The sequence below is a fragment of the Epinephelus moara genome, chromosome 4 (assembly GCF_006386435.1).
Source record: "Epinephelus moara isolate mb chromosome 4, YSFRI_EMoa_1.0, whole genome shotgun sequence".
NCBI classification, from domain to species: domain Eukaryota; kingdom Metazoa; phylum Chordata; class Actinopteri; order Perciformes; family Serranidae; genus Epinephelus; species Epinephelus moara.
The window spans coordinates 41,578,325-41,597,971 of NC_065509.1; the positions used below are offsets into that span (position 1 = coordinate 41,578,325).

Consider the following 19,647-nt stretch of genomic DNA (forward strand, 5'->3'; position numbering starts at 1 on the left):
GGCCAGACTGGTTCAAGATGATAGAAAGGCAACAGGAAGTCAAATAAGCACTGGTTCCAACCAAGGTCTGCAGAAGACCATCTCTGAAGCAACAACACCTTGTCCAACCTTGAAGCAGATGGGCTACAGCAGCAGAAGACCACACCAGGTGCCACTGCTGTCAGCTAACAACAGGAAACTGAGGCTACAATTCACACGGGTTTTCTCACCAAAACTGGACAATAGAAGATTGGAAAAACCACATTCAGATGGAAGCATGGATCCATCCTGCCTTGTATCAACGCTTCAGGCTGCTGCTGGTGGTGTAATGGTGTGGGGGAGATTTTCTTAGTACCAACTGAGCATGGTTTAAACACAGCCTACCTGAGTATTGTTGCTGACCGTGTCCATCCCTTTATGACCAAAAAAACCCCACCAACTTAATGAAATAATTTAGCCGCAGTTATAAATAAACACTTAACAAATGCTTTTATATATAAAAAACAACTTTATTTAAAAAATAACAACCAATGAAAAGCTGGTGTTGAACTGTACAGTGCAGGGCGAAGATATAAATATCAGAGAAGAGCTTTGGTTTCACACCGAGAAAAGACTACAACACCTCACAGCTCTGGACTGCTGCCAGTCTTTGTGCTAAAATATATGAGTCGTATGTTACCAGAGGAAGACACAACAGACTGAGGAGACATTAAAAACATTTTTTTAAAACAAGTTCATTGAGTTTTTTGTTTTTATGAAAAGTTTCAATGGTGACACACGGACAGAAAATAAATGGCCCTTAAAATTAAAAAACACTAAACAGAATTAAAAAAAATCTTTGACATGCACACTTAAAGGACAATTTCACATGTTTTAAAGTCTGTCCTCACACAATACTCACATGTTCATATGTAATGAGCTGTTTGTAATGATTCCTCCTGTTTGTACTGATTGTGAAGGGATCTCTTTACGACACAAGTACGCCAGAGGCAGAACACTCAGTGGCCACTTTATTAGGAACACCTCTACAATCTAATGCAGTGAATACAACTGTTGTTCTATAACATCTCTCTTTATGAGGTTCAGTTTTAGGCATATATCAGAGGCACACATCGACAGTGTTTGTGTAATTACTCTCCCTGCCAGAGGGGGGAGACAAACGTTCTGCACTCCACCTTTAAAGCTGATGTTGTGCTGGATTATATTAGAATATCAGAAACGCCTCTGAATATAATGTAGCCCAATACAACACCATCTCTAACTATGACCTCAGTAATAAATACATAGTTTAAGTTACACATTTCTGACAGTGTTAATAGAAAACGAATATTAAAGGCGTCATAAAAGTGGAACAGTTGTGTTAGACTGTACAGGTGTTCCTTATAAAGTGGACACTCCATGAACTGACGTGTTTTTATATATTTTGTGTTGTGCACAGATCCTCCAGGACATTCATCGCAAATTTATCAAGTCAACACGTCAACGCAAACATGTTAAGTACAATTTGAACAAAGGAATAGTTCGACGTTTTGGGAAATACACAAATAACTACAACTAGCAGCTGGTTAGCTTAGCATCGAGCAGGGTTCCCACATTTTCATTGACAAAATTTCAAAACTTTTACGTGACCTCTCAAGGACTTTTAAAACTTTTCTTCTTGCAACACTTGCCCAGTGTTTTTCAAACATATCTGATTCATCTGGCGTACATGGAGGGAGACAAAAGCAGTCACACATTAACACATATCAGAGCTACGTTACGTCGACAGCTACCGAAAATAAATTTGTTGTTACGCTGCATTACGTGGAAGGTTATCCACAGGTTACTGTAACAGTGTCGTTACACACTCGGGGTGGGAATCACCAGAGGATCCACGATACGATATTATTGTGATACTTAAGTCACGATACAATATTATTGCCATTTTAAATATGTTGTGATATGCTGAGTATTGTGATAAAATATACTGCAATTTACAAAGATAAAAACACAGTCTATTTGTATGTTTAACCATTTTGTGTTGAGCTATTTCTTGGCCAGGAGCACAAACTCCCAGAGTCACGAACAACTGGGTTATTTGCATTTCTTTAACCCTTTGAATCCTGGAGCGACATCACTTTTCTTGTGCTGCTTTCAGACGCCTTTCGCAAGTATTTCAACCTTTGAACCCTGAGCTCATTGGTGCAGTTTATTTCAAAAACATGGAAGAAAGGCAAAAAGCAAATTGGTTTTATTTTCCTCTCTCATTTATTCATTATTATTTTTTATTTCATCTTATTTTCTTTTTATTTATTTAGCTTTAAATTCATACTTTTGGGGTAGGTGGTGGCAGTGGATTACATGTGTTTGAAATACTTGACGGTTACACTGAGATTTTGTTCTGGTGTCCTGTTCTTTTGTGTGTTTTGTGGATATATATATATACACATACTGGATGTGTGTATGTCTTTGTTTATTGTTGTTCAAATCAATAAAAAATACTGTTAGAAAAAGAATAAAAAAGAAACTTGGGAAGAAATGTCCCACAAATTGCAAATAATTCCTAGATTTAGAAAGGTCTTTTTCTAAAAAAAAAAATAAGAAAAAAGCAAGGGAAAAAGTATATAATAATTATTATTACATATCTAAAATTATGTCACAGAATTACTAAAATTTTCCTTGTTTGTTTGTATTTTACTTTTTTTGTTTATTTATTTTTAAATAATATTCTTGTTTTAAATTATTCTTTTTTTTTACTAATTTCATCCACATTTTTTGGGTGATTTCTTCATTCATTGCTCGTTGCCTTCTTCCCACGTTTTTGAAAGAAATCAAGCCAATTTGTTCACGTTTCAAAGGGTTAAACCAATCACAAGGGTCTTGGGTGGCACTAAAATCAGGATGCACTGACGGTGCTGTTGCAAAATTGTGTTGACAGATAGCAAAAGGGAGGAGAATTCTAAAATAGGCAGCCAATAGCAGGCTTATACCAGCAATCTACATCCTGTGAGTCAGGTTAGATCGGTTTAAGTCCCTGTAGGAAATAAAACAGCCCTCTCATTCATTACAAGGCCGGACGTGAGCGCAGACTCTGGGTAAATTCATCTGCAACATAAACACTATTTTGCAGCAGTTTCCCTCCTGATTATCACAAGAGAAGAGTTGTAAAATCCTGTTTTTGGTTTTTGATAAACCCTCACAGTTACAGATATTTAACTCAAACTGGACGTCTGAATCAGATTTAAAACATGTCCACACAGACGACTGAATGCTTAACAAAGAGCTGTTTTCACACTCAGTGAACTCAGATTAACTACATCTGAACTGTAGATTTCATGAACCATCTCCTGCAGTGGAGTCATGTTTAAAGAGATCTCTTCACAGCCAGTCTGAACCGGAGGAACCATTAGAAACACCAACAACTCTCCATATGAACATTTGAGCGTTGCATTAAAACAGATTTGCAACAATCTGAACCGACCGTTTCGGGCAAATTTCTTTACAATCATTTCAGTATCAATAGCACCTTTCCCCCTGCAGACAGACGATACCTGCTGCAGAAAAAACAAACCACAGCTCAGAAGACTTTTGCTGCTGAGAATCAGCCGTCCACTTTCACTCTGTCAGATCTGTCCACTCAGCAGCCAACAGAACATGATTCCAAATATTATACAGTCGATCAAATCAATACTTTTCCCTACCACGTGATATCTGACGGACTCTGCTTGCTTTTTGTTTTGTTTTTCCGAGTGAATGATTCCTTCAAACCCACAGTGATTTCTTCTTTGTTCAGAGAGGAACAAGAAGCAGATTTACATTCTTTGGTGGAGCTATTGGAGTGTAGTGTGGGCTGAAACCTTACTAACTAATATGTACTTTACAAACATCTTTTCTGTCTCATCAGGTTAAAAATAACACGTTTAATTAAAAACAAATAAAATGTTTGTGATGAGAAACTGTTTCCTCTGAACTCAGCTCAGCCCGGAGCGATCGATCAATGAATCAATCACTGGATGGATGGATGGATGGATGAATGAGTGAATGGATGGGTGAACCCAACTGGGGACGGACCAATGGGACGGTCACGCTGTGGAGAGCTCCACCCCGCTGTCACAGACCCCGCTGTCGATCCGAACGTCCGCCTTCAGATCGTGAACCCGAGAATCACCTGCAGAGAGAGAGAAACAACAGCTGAGTGGACCTGTTGTCACGGTGATGGTGTTTAAATCAACAGGACAGTCATGTGACTGGACTGTAACCATCATGTCTGCTCACCGCTCATCTCATTGGTCATCTGTTCCTCATCGTCGTTGTTGTGCAGCGCCTCCTCCAGGACGCTCAGAGCTTTACAGTCTCCGACTGCCCTCAGACCAGCCAACAGGTCCCTGATCGTCCCACCTGACACCTGCAGGACGACAGATTAACATGATGTCAGCCTTTATTAAGCCTCAACTTTATTTATCTACACAGCATTTTTCATACAAACATGCAGCCTAAAGTAAAAGCAAATAAATAAAAGCAAAAACAAAACAATGAATTAAACTTAGCATGACAAAAAATTACAACAATAAAACAATAAAATTAAAAAAATAATTGATAAATAAAAGTCAATATAATAAAATAAAATAAAAAACAATGAAAAAAACTTAAAAAAACTAACATGAAAAGTTCCTCTAAACTGAAAAACAGTTTAAAGAGATGATGGTTACCAGTTTTATTGAGTAACCCCAGACACAGAACACGAACAAACCAGTCATGTGACCACCGTTTGTGTGTGTGTGTGTGTGTGTGTGTGTGTGTGTGTGTGTGTGTGTGTGTGTGTGTGTGTGTGTGTGTGTCACCTCGTAGCTGTCCAGCAGTGTTTTGGCGGGGGAGGGGCTCAGCCTGAAGGCTGTGTTAAGGATCCCGAGACCCAGACTGTGAGCCAGATTCTCCCAGCATCCTTCACTCTCCAGCGCGCAACACACCTGCTGCTTCACCTCCACATCCAGGCTCACCAGGTCGCCTACACACACACACACACACACACACACACACATATATGTATATTCATACACACACAGATGGTGTATGACGTAAAATACAGTCCAGACTTTCTGTAGGTGTCAGATTTAAATTTAGATTTAAATTCCAACTCATTTATTTATGAATAACTTCTATATTGTGTCTCTATCGTGTATTGCTTTTGTCTTTTATTGTGAAATACTCTGTGACATCTGGTCTAAAAGGTGTGACGTAAATACACTGCAGATTTTTGATATTCTATTTATGTGGGTACAAATAAAAGTATTATATTATTGATCATTAATAAGCTTCCTTTTACACTGAACCTGACACTGATTTATTTTTAATCATAGCTTCAGTGTAGACAGAATTATTAAGCTCAAAAATTTGAAAACAGTCTGATAACTGACAAAATGAATAAATAATAAATACATAACTGTATGACATGCGCTCCTTCAGAGCATATAAATACACATGTATGTGTAAGTATGTGTGCTTTTTAATTTGCTTACTTTTTTATTTGTCTGGGTTTTTTTAGATTTATTTATTGGTTTATATTTTGTATCACTGATCAATTTCATGTTTTATATTTTTATTTTTTATTCAATGATTCTGTTTTTTATCCTTCATTTATGTGTTCCTTTTTTGATGATAATTATTATTTTATTATATCTTTTAACAGTAAATAGTTACAGTTTTTCATTCAGTATCACTATATTTATTTATATCTTTAATATATTTTATAATACATTTTTATCTGTACTCGTCTGTCATACATACATTTTTCCTGTTCTTTTCTTTTAAATCTATTTTTTCATGTACACATGGAAATGTTCATGCATCTAACATATCATCAAGTGAGAAATGATGTCCGATTAGAGATTAAACTCACCTGGAGGAGGGACGAAGGATCTGTGTGGAGACTTTGGTTCATACTCTTTACCATTCAGAAGCTCCAACACCTGCGAGCACAAACGCCGTCATGTAAACTCTGCATATTTTAGATCGTGAAAATAAGATGAGTTTATTTCTGTTCAGCCACCTGTTGATCAAAAACACTTATTGAGGCTTTGAGAATAAAACCAAGGTTGGGTTTGATGTGAAAGGTTTGTTTTCTAAAGGACGTATGAGAATAAAATATGTGTTAGTACACTTCTACATCACTGCAGCACGGTGAGAGTTGAGTTAAAGTCACTGAGAGTTCAGCAGAGACAAGATTTTCAGCTGCTCTTTAAACTTTAGTTGTTACCAGGCTCATATTTTGAAAGTTACATGTTAACAGCCAAAAGTAAATGTCTCTTGAGTCGAGGTGCTGCAGGAGGACGGTGTACCTGAGTGGTGGCTGCCATGTTGAGCGGAGTGGTTCCTGGGATGTAGCCTTCATCTTCATCCTCATCCTCCCTCTCTTCATCACAGGAGTCCTCTTCCTTGAAGAACAGAGGCTCAAAGTTCTCCTTCTTAGGGTCTGCACCTGGAAACACACACAGACAGTAACATGTCAGTCAAGCCTTTAAGTTACTACTGCTATTTCAGACAGTAAAAATATAATGTTATGCTTGTCCAGTGTGCAGGATTTAGGGGGATATATTGGGGGCATTAATTTGGAAATTAAATATAATAAGAATGTTTTCTTTAGTGTAAAATCATCTGAAAAAAAAGTCTATGGAGATCGCCATGTTGCTCCGTCATGACTGCACTGCTATATTTCTACAGTAGCCCAGAACAGACACAAGCCCTTCAGCAACAAGCACCATCAGAAAAAGACTTATTTCTTAATATGAAACTGCTTTATTCAGTGTTTTTATCTGCTTAAATCACCTGGTCTGTTTATTTTGGAGAGGAGGAGACCTTTGTGGGTAATTTACCTTCCAGGAAAAACGTCCTAAAGGTCGAGGGCCACATGCACAAAGCATCTTAAGTTTGCTCCTTAAGTGTGACACTTAAATGATTTCATGAAATACCTTGCCAATTTCTGACTGGAAAGATCCTGTTGCATAAAACCACAGAGCAATCTTAAATTGTAACAGGGTGTACAGCTTTGGAAAGTTGAGTGATTCAACTCCAGATGGTCACAATCATTAATTGACCCCTGGTAAAATTTAAAGTGCCAAATCAGTTGCTCATCAGTGTTCCACTCTTCTCGGGATGCCTTAATATTTCTCCATAAACTCAGCCATGTTGCCGTTAAGATGGAGCCAGAGGTACGTTATGTTTTTGTCCTTACTTTGGTTACTAAAGTTCTCTGTGCAATGGTTAAATAAACTCTGAGCAATTCCTTAAGTATAAGACCAAGATAAGGAGAAAAACTTAAATCCTTAAGTAAACATTTTACGGAAACCTAAAGGAGAAGACTTGAGGATGTTTTGTGCAACCAATTTTTTTTAACTCTGACTTTAAGGGAAATCTAAAGTTAAGGTGCTTTGGATCTTACGTTCATTTATTCATTCATTCATTCATTTTTCGTGACCACTTATCCTTGTACAGGGTCGTGGGCGTGCTGGAGCCTATCAGAGCTGTCACTGGGCAAGAGGCAGGCTATACTAATCACCAGACTATCACAGGGCTGAGACATAGAGACGGACAAACCATTCACGCTTGCGCCTATGGGAAATTTTAAGTAACCAATTTATCTAACGTGCATGTCTTAAGTTATAAGAGAAAATAGGTGAGCACACATTAGCAAGTGCTAGGCTAAAGGCCTGTCTCCAACATGCCAAACACCGCTTTGTAACGTGAAACTGCTTTATTCAGTGTTTTTATCTGCTTTAATCACCTGGTGTGTTTGCTGTGGAGAGAAGGAGACCTCTGTGGATAATTTGCCTGGTTGAAATCTGCAATCTTCACCATTTGACGCTACTTAATTCCCCCGAATCTCACACACTGTTTCTGTAAACCAACATGGGACAAGAGGTCCTCAAAGTGTGGCCAGCGTGTCCTGTGTGTCGTACCTGCAGCCATCAGGAGAGCTGTCAGTTTGATGGAGCCCCGCCCTGCAGCGATGTGGAGGGGGGTGGAGCCATTAAAGGTAAGGGAGTCCACCTTGGCGTTACCCTGACGACAGAAAACATCACACGCTGTTAGACGTCACTGGGTACAACCTGAACCTGACAGCTGTTCGTGCTGTATCCGCTCTCTGCTCACAAATACCCAGTCTGGTCAGTACCTCCAGCAGCAGGCAGCCGGCCAGCGACACATTCTCGGCCTCGGTGGCGAGGTGGAGGGCGGTCCGTCCACAGCTGCGCTCCTGAGCCTCCACGTTGGCCCCGCCCTCCAGCAGCTCCCTGAGAGAAGACAGCTGATTGGCCAGGACTGCCAGGTGGATCGCACACAGACCTGTAACCATGGAAACAGACAGACAACGGATTGTCGAACATGTTGAACATTCAGTCTTCCTCTGCGTGTGTGTGTGTGTGTGTGTGTGTGTGTGTACCTGCTGTGTTGGTGTGTTCCAGCAGCTCTCTCAGCTCTCTGTGCTTCACTAGAAACTGGACCATCCCTCCTCCTCCTCCTCCTCCTCCTCCTTCCAGCTGAGATGCCAGGTGGAGCACTGTGTTGCCATGACGATCTGTCAGAGTTGGGTCGGCGCCGGCCAACAGCAGCGCCTCCACCGCCTCCCTTTGCTGGGTGATCACAGCCAGGTGCAAAGGAGTCTGGGATACATGGACAGAGAGGTTAAAGAGGGTATTGTTCCTTTTATTATACTCGCCCCCTCACCAGGAAGCTTCCTTTCCTTACCGAGGTCATTTCCTTGTTCTCTAACTAGAAACACCTTTGCTCCTTGCTTCCCAAACGCTTTCCTGCCTCCTCCCCTCTAAATAGGAAGCTTCCTTCTTAACTCCTTAAACAGAGAGCTGCCTCACCTGCACTCTAACAAGGAAGTGTTCTCTCTCCCTTGATGGTGCCTAACTCGGTCACTTGCTTGGTCATTGCTTCCAGGGTTAGTGTCCTTTTTGCCTTGTCCCTCCTAAATAAGAAGCTTCCTTGCCCCCATGTGGGAACTTTCTTCACTTGCTTCCTGACTAAAAAGTCACCTTTCACTCCCTAAATGCGAAGCTTTCTTTGTTGCACTGCAGCTACTAAGCTTCTTTGACCCCTAACTAGGGTAGTTCGTAAATCCAATCTATGGCGTGACTATTTCCGAACGCACTCCAGGTAAATGTCTTTGTCCCCTAGCCAAGAAGCTTCCTTTTCCTACAAGGACATGTTCTTTTGTTCTCTATCTAAGGTGCGTTTGTAAACCCAATCTGAAGACCAGTCTTGGTGCTCTCCTGCTCCAAGAGTGTGGTGTTCTGAATAACCGAACACTAGAAAGACAGAGTGCATTTAAGTCCCATTCCCACCGGAGCTGAAAACAATTCATTGCTCTCCACTGACTTTGCTTTGTGTGAAGGTGCCTTCCTGTCATTTACGGCTGCTAGCAAACAACACAAAAATACCTAAAAGCTGCTTTGTGGTGGGATGCACTACCAACATGGTAAAGAATCTATAGCTACATTTTTACAAGCTGCCGAACTGAAAAACTAAACTTAAAAGCAATAAGACATGAGGCATCAGCAGGAAGAGTTGGTAGTTCAGTACCTGGTAGAGGTGGTTCCTCATGTTGAGCACCTCCTCTCCAGGCAGAGCAAAGACAACCTGAGTGAGACTCTTCAGCGCCTCCTTCTGGCTGTGGAGAACTGCCAGATGGAGCCCACTGAGAGGAGAGGGAAGAGGATAGAGAAAATGAAGGAAAGACTCACTGTGCTTTGATTTTTATAGATATAAAATTGCAAACGACCTTTTTTAACGAGATCACATAGATGATATTCAAAGACAAGAATGAACAAATTTCAATAAAATATTGTGTGTGCTTTGTGTTTACTGACGTGTCTCCGTCCTCGTCCTGCGCGGTCATCAGGGGGCGCTGTGCAGCCAGCAGGTACGCTGAGTCTCCTGTGACTGAGTACTGAAACAGAGCCTCCAACTGTCTGCTGGTCACCTGAACCAACCGCTCATCTGGATCACACACAAAACATCATTTTAAATTCATTTAATAAAGCACAGCTTAGCAATAACATTTCATAAAACCTCTGGTATGATTCAGTATGAAAACGTTTGTCAGGTTGCTGCCTTTTGAGTCATGATTCTTTTACCATGAATGAAACCTTTAATCACAGTGACAGTTCCAATAAGTCTGATTAACATGCACATAATCTAGTTATGACAGAAGGGCTGAAACAGTGAGTCAATTAATTGATCAGACTACAAAAAAAATCATCTTTTTTAACAAATTGACGAGAAATAACGGATTCCAGTTTCTTAAATGTACAAATCTGCTTCTTTTCTTTGTTTCTGTGATATTAAACGGCCTGTCAAAACATCATTCATCATGTCACATGCTGTCAGTGTTAACCTAGTAACAACCTGCACCTGTCATGAAGCAGGCTCAGAAATTTGGCCAGCTTGCTTGCTAACTGGCTAACTCAAGTGCTAACTCAAAAACATAGACACATTTTGGAAAAGTAAAAGAGCTGATGGGCAGACCAACAACCCAGCTGACAAAAACTCGGCTGCAAAAAAATACCAAAAACTCCTGGCCGAGTTAAACTCGCAGGTATGAGGCAACATAAAGTATAATCGTCCACTGCACATAAAAATGACTGTTACTGTCCCGAATGTGTTCTCTGCCACGACACCCACTCAAATGAGCATTTAAAAAACTGTCTAAACTTCTGCATGTCTTGAAACAAAAGCATCTGGCAGAGGCCGAACAAAACAGTCGACTTTCAAAGGAAAGAAAGAGCATGTGGCAAGGCAGTCGACCATATTTGTGCACCGAGCTACTGTCCCGAACGGGCACTGAAGGCATCGTTTTCAGCTTCGTTCATTCGCTTTTGACATTTTGCTGTAGTGTTGTCAATCAATTTTAAAGACATATGCAAATGCTGTTCATGGGGCCTTGGCATGGAAAAGTTCAGAAATTCCTGTTCCAGAGACGATAACCAGCAGATTTATTAATTAAAAATTATGTTTAGTTACAGCCCTAGCGTAAAACTGACACCAACTCTAAATCTGAATGAAGATCTAAAATGTGTCCTTTAGCTGAGATGACATGAACATATATTTTATTCATAATCACAAGTTGGAGGTTTGATCATCTGCTGTGTTTGATTATAGTCCAAATTCAGCTGCAGCAGGGTCTGAGTTAATGAGTTAGTGTTTCTCTGTGTGTATGAACACAGTCAGTACATTTACATCCACAGCTGAGTGGAGCTAGTTACAGCTCGACTAGGACATTTAACTGGCCTACTGTCCTTGTCCCAGTATACAAGCACGGGAGGGGAATCCATTTATTGAGCCAAGTATGTGTGACTCCTCTACGATAGGTGGAGATATGCCCCCTTTCACCTTGTTAGTATTGGACCCTTTTCCTGTTGACCTATTACGTCACAGACCAAACAATGGACAAACAAGTTAGCTACGGTTAGCTAGCTGCTAACTGGTACCATGGTGGACAACTTTACAGCTCTGTACATTTGGTCCGTCCAGAAAGTCACGGCTCTGGATGTAGATTTCTCCATGTTGTTACCGGCTTCTTCTTCTCTTACACATTTAATGCTATTGGACTTCCGGGTCAAAGCCCGGGGCGGAAACTGTGGAGCATGTGCAGAGAACCAGTTTGGGTACGATTTTAGTCAGACTAACATGTTTACATGTAATTTAAAAGTCCAGTTTTCGTCGGACTGACACAATTAATCGATTTTCTCTGATGTCATGTGGATGCACTGAGTGTGTACGATGACGGCAGGTTGTAGTTGTGTACCTCTGTGTGGCTCTGGCTCCTCCTCAGTCCTCTCCCCTGCCTCGAGGTTTCCCTTCAGGGCTGAAGCTCTCAGCACGACCCCCGACCCCGAATCATCATCTGGATCACTGTCGTCGCTGCTGTCGTCTGCTGCGCCACCCTCAGAGGCTTCAACACATTTCCAATTAAGAATTAGGATCTTTGGTTTGGATGCAAGTGCATATCGTGGTGTTGTGAAATAAAATAGACTGTAGATTTCAGTGTTATTTCTCACCATGTTTGATGCCTCCTCCTGCCAGACCAGCTGAGTATCCTGTGGAGAAACCTCCACCTCCTCCTACTCCTCCTCCTCCCCCATAGTTGTAGGTAGTAAAGCCCTGAAAGTAACCTGAAATCAAACACACCCACAACATCAGCTGACAGTCTTGTGATGATGAACAACAGTGACATGAAGACGGTTTATATCTTCTACTTTTCTGAAACATCCAAACTGTCAATGACTCTCCAGGTTTTCCAGGCTTGTGGTGCTGATTTTACCTCCTCCTCCCCCAGAGCCGGGTCCTCCTCCTGCAGCGGGACCTCCACCTCCTCCTCGGTAAAGACCTCCACCTCCTCCGTGACCGCTGAAGTCCTGGAAGTTTGGCAACGTCTTCTGTCTCTTCCTCTGCACCTCCTCCTTGTCTGAGCACACACAGGTACATGAGTGTGAGCATGTGCACAGGTGAGCTTTATGTCACCACAACAGTGTGTTTGTTGGTTGGTTGGTTGATGCTCTACTGTGACACTGAAATACCAAATGATCTGAGGGTGGAGTCACCTGACCTACCTATGATCTGAGGGTGGTAGGTGAAGGGTTTGGGCTCGCTGGTCTCGTTGTCAGACTTCCTCTTCAGCTGGACAAACACAGACGTGGGCTTCTGCAGGTTCTGGTCTCGATACTTCGGAGTCTTGAACACGATGGCGAACTAACGACAGAGAACACATCATCAAATCACAATATATCGCATTATATCTTGTCGCAATATTCAGCGTATCCCGACATATTTAAATCACGGTAATAATGTATCATGACTTCCTTTTGTGAAAACTATAAACAGTAGTGCTACTACGTCCTCGTACTGACCTGTCTATGGACGTCTGTCGGGGAGAAATCTCCCAGAGCCTCCCAGGTCAACCCCGAGTCGTCTTCTTCATAGAACCGAACCTGGATATCATCTGGAAACACACACACACAAAACAATTTACACTACTTTTAACTCAACATTTTCTTTTTAGAAATACTGGTGTTCTCTAGATTGTGTTTTTCTTTCATGTCTGAAATCTCTGTCGTGTCTTCGTCCCCATTATTTTAAAGAAAACAGCAACACCTCCATTCATTCAGAGGTTAAATTTAGATTTTGTACAATTTGGTTTAAAAACTGTATCAAAATTATTTTTTCTGCCTAATATAACATCAGTCCGGGGAGCTGTGAGCCTCTGACCACATGTTGAATGTACAAACTAATGTTTGTTGTTGAGGCGACCTCAGTGTAAATCCATGAGCAGCTGAACTGGAGGATTACAGCCAGCTGAGTCCAGATCAGCTGCTGCCGCTCTGCCAAGATAACTAAACAAACAAAAACAAAGAAGAAGAAGCAGGACACAAAAAGAAAATGATCCCAGTCTGAGTCGGTCTCTTCCTCCTGAGGGATTTCACATATTATCGGAGGGGAATTCCCTGAAGCTGGACTTCCTCCAGGAGAACAAACAGCTGCTCTGACGAGGAAAAACTGTTCACAGATCCACTTCACTGCATCCAAATAAAGCTTCAGGGAAACAACACAAATAAGATCTCTTCAGCTGCTGTGCTAAATACAATTAAATATGATTTAAATGCTAAAAATCAGCATGGCTGTAATAAATGTCATGTGTTTGTGGATGAATACACCTTCAGCAATAAACTCATATTTCCTTTCAGTGTCCATCAGACTTTCAAACTCCTTTTAAAGACCTGCAAGTGTTTCTAGTGGATGAAAATATGTGTATCATTTTTCTGAATATCATTTTTTTACAAGCATGTACTCGTAAAGAAATTATTTCTATGTGGGCTGGCTGCAGCTGGGAAATAAACCTGAGAGAGTAAAGAAAAAAAACACGTGAAAATAAAACACTAACTGGTGTTTTAGTCTTTCATGTTTACCAGTGTGACTTTACCGATCCTAACAGTCAGTAAGAAAAGCAGCTGATCACTTACATCTCCTATAAGGGTTTGACTAAAGTAAATTAAGCAAAGTTTGAGCTCACCACACCTCAGGTGTGATCACTGAGCAATCTGTTTGAATAACTGCATTGTTTTTTTGTTTGTTTTTTTGTATTTATTTAGTTAGTTGGATGCTTGCACGTCTACAGCAGCTGGATGCCTGATGCTTTAACTTTTTCTGCCTACACCAGCAGCTAAAATAAAACCAGAATTACTGCCTTGGTGTATTGCCTTCATGAACCAGTCACCAATTCAGTATCTGACCAAATGTCTCACCTTCTGTTCCTGAGATATGACGCTGAATAATGGCCAGAAAAGGGTTTTATGCAGAACATTATGATGTCACAGTGAAGTTGACCTTTGACCTTTTGGATATAAAATGACATTATTTTATCCTGTTAGACATCCGTGTGAAATTTTGTCATAATCAGCGTATGAATTCTTGCGTTATGGCCAAAAACATCATTTGAAAGGTCACAATGACCTTTGGCCACCAAAATATAAACAGTTCATGCTTAAGTCCAAGTGGACGTTTGTGCCAAATTTGAAGAAATTCCTTTACAGTGTTCTTGAGATATCGTGTTCACAAGAATGAGACACTCGAGGTCACAGTGACCTTGATCTTTGACCGTTGACCACTGAAATCTAGTAAGTCCATTCCAAAGGTCAAGTGGACATTTGTGCCGATGTTGAAGAATTCTCTTACGCCATCTTTAAGATATCGTGTTTACGAGAATAAGACAGACAGATGGGGGTGTGTACATACTGTACTTACTTACAGACAGACAACCTGAAAACATAATTTTGACTAATTAACCTTAAGTAATTAACCTTTTGCTGCCTATCGATGTGTCTGTGGGACACTCGCACTGCTGCTATGAAAAGCTACATGAGTATAAACAGGTGATGATGATAGATTAGACTCATCTGCGGTTATTTTCCCAAAAGAATACCCTGTCGTAAATGAATCGAGGTACAGTACACAGCAGAGAGTACAACCGAAACCATAAATATACAGTATGTTCCTTTACTTTCAAAGCAGCCTATCTGAAAAATAAATCCTCCAAAAGTTTATGTCAGAAAATAAACAATAGTCAATTTGTTTTATATATTTGGTTGTGATGAGATTTCAAGGCTTTCAAGTCCTAATTGCTAAAGAGCCTCTTCACTGACAAAACCACTCAATGCTCCTTTAAACACGTGTGTGCAGAGGATTCAATGAACCGTCCAGCAGGTGGTGATATTATCAGCCGATAATCACCAAGATAAAACACCTAATTTACATTTCCTACACTCACGATATCACTGTGAAAGTAGAGAAACTCTTAACGTCCGAGCTGATACGAACTGAAAATGGAAATCTGTTTTTTCTTTTAATCCAGTCATCACTTTACAGAAACCAGAAGAGGAAAAAGCTTCATGATGAATCAAACCTGTGACTGAGTCTCAGCTTTGGGGTTTTTCTCCTCTGATTTTTTTGGGGGGTTTTATGTGTTTTTATGTTTTTTCAGTGTTGCTGTAAAATGTACTTTAGAAACAGTCTTTATATGAAGTCTCACCTTTCTGGACTTTGTCACAGAGCAGGTAGACCTCCTCTCCTCCGCTCACACAGCCGGCGGTTCGATCCATCCTCACGATCTTCAGGTTGGAGGCGTTCGGAGCCTCTGAGGAAAGACAGACAGAAACACAGCAGGTCAGTCAGTGGAGGAAGAAAAAGGCTGTGGGTTCAGAGACATATAAATGCAGCTGCAGAGAAAAGGTGTTTTCACTGTTAAACCTTACAGTATTTTTCTAATCTACATTTAATTGGGACTAAATGTGTCCTGGAACTTTCCCAAGGACTCCTGGAACATCCTCAAGAGTCTGAAGACATTCTTCAAGTGACTAAAATAAACTTTACTGTAACATTTGACAAATGTTTGTCCAGAAATGATGAGGTCAGTCTGTCCAAGGAATTTAATCAGAACAGTAGCTGCTGAGATGAAGCAGAAGATGAACACTCCAGATTTTAAATACCCCCTGGGCCTTTCCCCTCAGGACAAACTTTACTTGTTTAGCTCCACGACTGTTCAGACTCTAAGAATAGATTGCCATCAGTGTGCTGTTTGTTCTGTTCAACACATTCATACTGTGGCTGTCGTGAACTCTGCACCCTCTGGGGGGACCACCAAGGGTTTTTACAAATGTTGGATGACAAAAAAAGAAACAAGATTAAAAAAATTAAACTTCTCAGCTTTAGTCTGAATCTAAAGTGAAAGTGCAGAGCAGTCCTGAGGTGATGAATTTCAGTCTTCTGAGAGGAAGCTGCAGCGTACGGAAACCAAACCAGCAGGAAGAGGGAAATGAAACCAGGCGGTCTGACACGACTTGACAATAATCCTCAGCTACAGAGAGTCAACTGCAGACCCGTTCACTACGGAGGGTGTAATCAGAGCTCAATAACTTAGACCTGCAGTGAGTTTTATCCCATTAAATCTCTAACCATCTTATGCTACTACAGTACAACAGCCCTGCAATGGATAGATAATGTTCTGACTTGTGTTATCTGCAATAAATGAGGTAACAGTTTGTTTCAGAATCAGTTAAAGTACTGGCCTGGTTGTACTGCTGTAGCAGCCAATTCACCATGGTTCAATAACCAACATTGATCCATGATATAACAGTGGTTCAGAGTTCTGTTTTAAATCTAAAGTACAGCTCACAGTAGGCCAACGTCACAAACTAACATTTAAAAACTTCTTCCCAAAGTATCATAGTAAAGAAATACCAATAAAACACAGGCGTGACCTGCAAACTGACTTCTGTCTTTAAACCTCTGTGATAAAGCTCTCAACACTCAAAGTGATTAATAAATCTATACATCTATTAATAATTCATAGATTTTTGATTCTTGCCTGAATTAAAAATCTATTAATCGACTCCAGAATGTACAGAATTCAGCTGCCAGGCTGCCATTTTTATCGTATCGGTGTAACAACAGTCTGTTTCCAGGTTCAGACATCATGTATGTTTTCATTCATGTTTCTTCCTCTCTTTATTTTTCCTCCACACACAGATGAGCCTTTTTCTGTGGTGAAAAATGTGACTAAGATCATGTATGAAAAAGCAGGCTGGCAAAATGTGAAACTAAGCAGAAAATGAAACTTAATTTTGTTGTGGTTTCATACTAGAATCATAAATTAGAGATTTAACTCTCAGGTAGTGCCCACACTGCAGACTTTTTTTCCGAAGATGGGTTATAAATATTCAGCATGTTTGATTCGGACAGTATTCTGAACCCCTCTGGGATCTTACATCAGCTAATGAGTGAGCAGCCTGAAGAAGGAATCTACAAAACTACCAACTAGCTGTCCTCTTTGAAACAGGATTAATGAAAGCAGCCTACAGTGTCTGAATGTGTAACTGTGTGAGAGTTCAGACTCACTGCTGTCGTAGATCGGTTCAGACACGACAGGCTCGAGTCGTCTAGAGAAACCTCCATCACTGTCGGGGAGGAACGCTGTGAACATGAGCCGGACAACGCTGAGGTCCATTTCTTTAGCCTGAAGAGATGCCGCGCTGCTGATCACACTGCGCTGGTGGTCTGAAGAGAGCGATGGGGGACAGATGTACTTTCATTAATTAAAAAAACAAGGTGAGAAAAAAATAAAATAAAATAAAATACAGGGCAGAGATAAAAAAAAAAAATATAAGAAAATGGTTGATATTTTATCAGGTTTTTCATGACCGGACAAAATGTAAGGAAAGATTAAAAAAATATCCTCACTTCACTTTGTAAAAATGTCCTCACTTTTAGAAAGCCTTCTCCCTTTCCTAAAACATCCACACATTCCTAAAAAGTCCTCACTTTCCTGAAACGTCCTCACTTTCCTGAAACGTCCTCACTTTCCTGAAACGTCCTCACTTTTCTAAAATGTCTTCACAAAATGTTCTCACTTTCCTAAAACATCGTCACTACTCTAAAACATTATTACTTTTCCTCACATCATAAAACGTCCTCACTGAATTTAAAAATTCCTCACATTCCAAGAAATATACTTGCTTTCCTAAAACTTCCTACCTTTCATTAAGTGTCCTCACTTTTCTTAAAAAGTTCTTACTTTCCAAAACATAACCTCACCTTCCTCAAACATCCTTATTTCCCAGCTTTCCAAAAAATGTCCTCACTCTCCTTAAATGTACTCACTTTTCTAAAACATCCTCACTTTGCAAAATGTTCTTTCTTTCTTTATTTCTTTCCAATATGTCTCTGCAAGTTCTATAAGTTCAATAGGTCCTCTAAAAGTTACCAGAACAGGATCAAACACACACACACACACACACACACACACACACACACACACACACACAAACACAGAGGACTGACCAGTGAGGTCTCGGGGGACTCGGACTTCCCCCTGCAGGACATCGATTTCGGGGTGGATGGAGACTCCACAGTTGTATCCCAGCCTGAAGGCCTCGATCATCCTCTCCTCCAGAGTCTTCGCCACGTTCTTCTTCGTCACATGAAGGATCCCCAGGTTAGGAAAACTAAGAGAAACACACCTGTGAGTCTCACACCTGACAGGTTCATACCTGTATTTACATTACAGTCTCTGAGTGCAGACCTGATGTTGCAGTCTTTGGGCTGTAGGTCGGTGATGCAGATCCCTTTGTCGCACTGTTTTCCCACCAGACTGTGAGCGTGGAGCTGAGCGACGGGGGTCAGCGCCGTCACCAGCTGGACCACCACCCGGGCCGGACCCTGGTAGTTACAGATCTGAAACACAGACAGATTTATTAACAGTAGTTCAATAAATTACAAAACAACATTCTTTACTTTTTTGCTCCTGGTATTTTAACAATCACCTGGAAAAAAAGGAGGATGCGACTTAAACTGTACTGGGTCTTAGGTCCACGCTGGATCCATAGAAACTATAAGACCCGAGGGTCGAGGGATCAAATACAAAATCTGCCTTCTTATGCTTGGTTATAAGTTTATTTTTTAAGTTTCAGGATCTAAATCGATGCAACAGAACCAGACATATCATCCATTATTTTATTATTTATTATTTATCTTATTCTTCTTTCTTGTTGAAACCTGGGGTCTCATTTATAAACATTGTGTACATAGAAAACGAGGCTACAGAGTTTTGATTAGCTCAGGCTTCAGCAAAAAATTGGTGAATTTAACTTCCACTTCCACTGGAATTTAATTATTTCCAAATGCATCCTGTGTGTTGATAAAATCACTGATGCCTGTCATAAATCTTTGATATTTTAGTCATTTTTCACAGATAATCAGCATGTTCTCCTGCTGGTCAAATGGCCAGCAGCTGGTTTTAAAGCACGTCATCTGCTTCAGCCAATCAGCTTGTAGTAAAGTCCGCTGGTCGAGTCAAAATGCTGCTGCTGGCTGTATGTGCTTATGCCCCGCCCACACACACACATTCTGATTGAGTGATGAATTGGTGCTGGTTATTTATATTATTGTGGTGTATTGATTATGAATACAGTCCATCTGATGCTGGTTTTGTTTCATCACTGTAGCCAGTATCTCACTATCACTATCCTCATTCAGATTTTAAGAAGCTACAAATTATATTCAGCCACAAAATAAGTCTGAAAAGCTGCAAATCAGAACGGAAGTACAGAGAGTTGTTGACTAGAGATGATACGCCGTCTC

The 19,647-nt window shown here is 40.7% G+C and overlaps 1 protein-coding gene across 1 annotated transcript in view; it reads right to left on the reverse strand.

Annotated features, from left to right (window-relative positions):
- Window positions 1-467: 467 nt before the first annotated feature.
- nfkb1 (nuclear factor of kappa light polypeptide gene enhancer in B-cells 1) overlaps window positions 468-19,647 on the reverse strand; it is a 44,251-nt gene continuing 25,071 nt past the window's right edge. The window contains exons 6-24 of the mRNA XM_050042812.1: window positions 18,590-18,741; window positions 18,349-18,512; window positions 17,407-17,565; window positions 15,542-15,646; window positions 12,867-12,958; window positions 12,570-12,708; window positions 12,281-12,424; window positions 12,018-12,131; window positions 11,765-11,911; window positions 9,828-9,957; window positions 9,541-9,655; window positions 8,393-8,612; window positions 8,126-8,295; window positions 7,911-8,013; window positions 6,294-6,433; window positions 5,855-5,924; window positions 4,800-4,963; window positions 4,234-4,363; window positions 468-4,126 (exon numbers count right to left, since the gene is read on the reverse strand). Coding sequence (XP_049898769.1) covers window positions 4,041-4,126; window positions 4,234-4,363; window positions 4,800-4,963; window positions 5,855-5,924; window positions 6,294-6,433; window positions 7,911-8,013; window positions 8,126-8,295; window positions 8,393-8,612; window positions 9,541-9,655; window positions 9,828-9,957; window positions 11,765-11,911; window positions 12,018-12,131; window positions 12,281-12,424; window positions 12,570-12,708; window positions 12,867-12,958; window positions 15,542-15,646; window positions 17,407-17,565; window positions 18,349-18,512; window positions 18,590-18,741 — 2,544 coding nt within the window. The 3' untranslated portion in view covers window positions 468-4,040. The remainder of the gene's footprint in view (window positions 4,127-4,233; window positions 4,364-4,799; window positions 4,964-5,854; window positions 5,925-6,293; window positions 6,434-7,910; window positions 8,014-8,125; window positions 8,296-8,392; window positions 8,613-9,540; window positions 9,656-9,827; window positions 9,958-11,764; window positions 11,912-12,017; window positions 12,132-12,280; window positions 12,425-12,569; window positions 12,709-12,866; window positions 12,959-15,541; window positions 15,647-17,406; window positions 17,566-18,348; window positions 18,513-18,589; window positions 18,742-19,647) is intronic.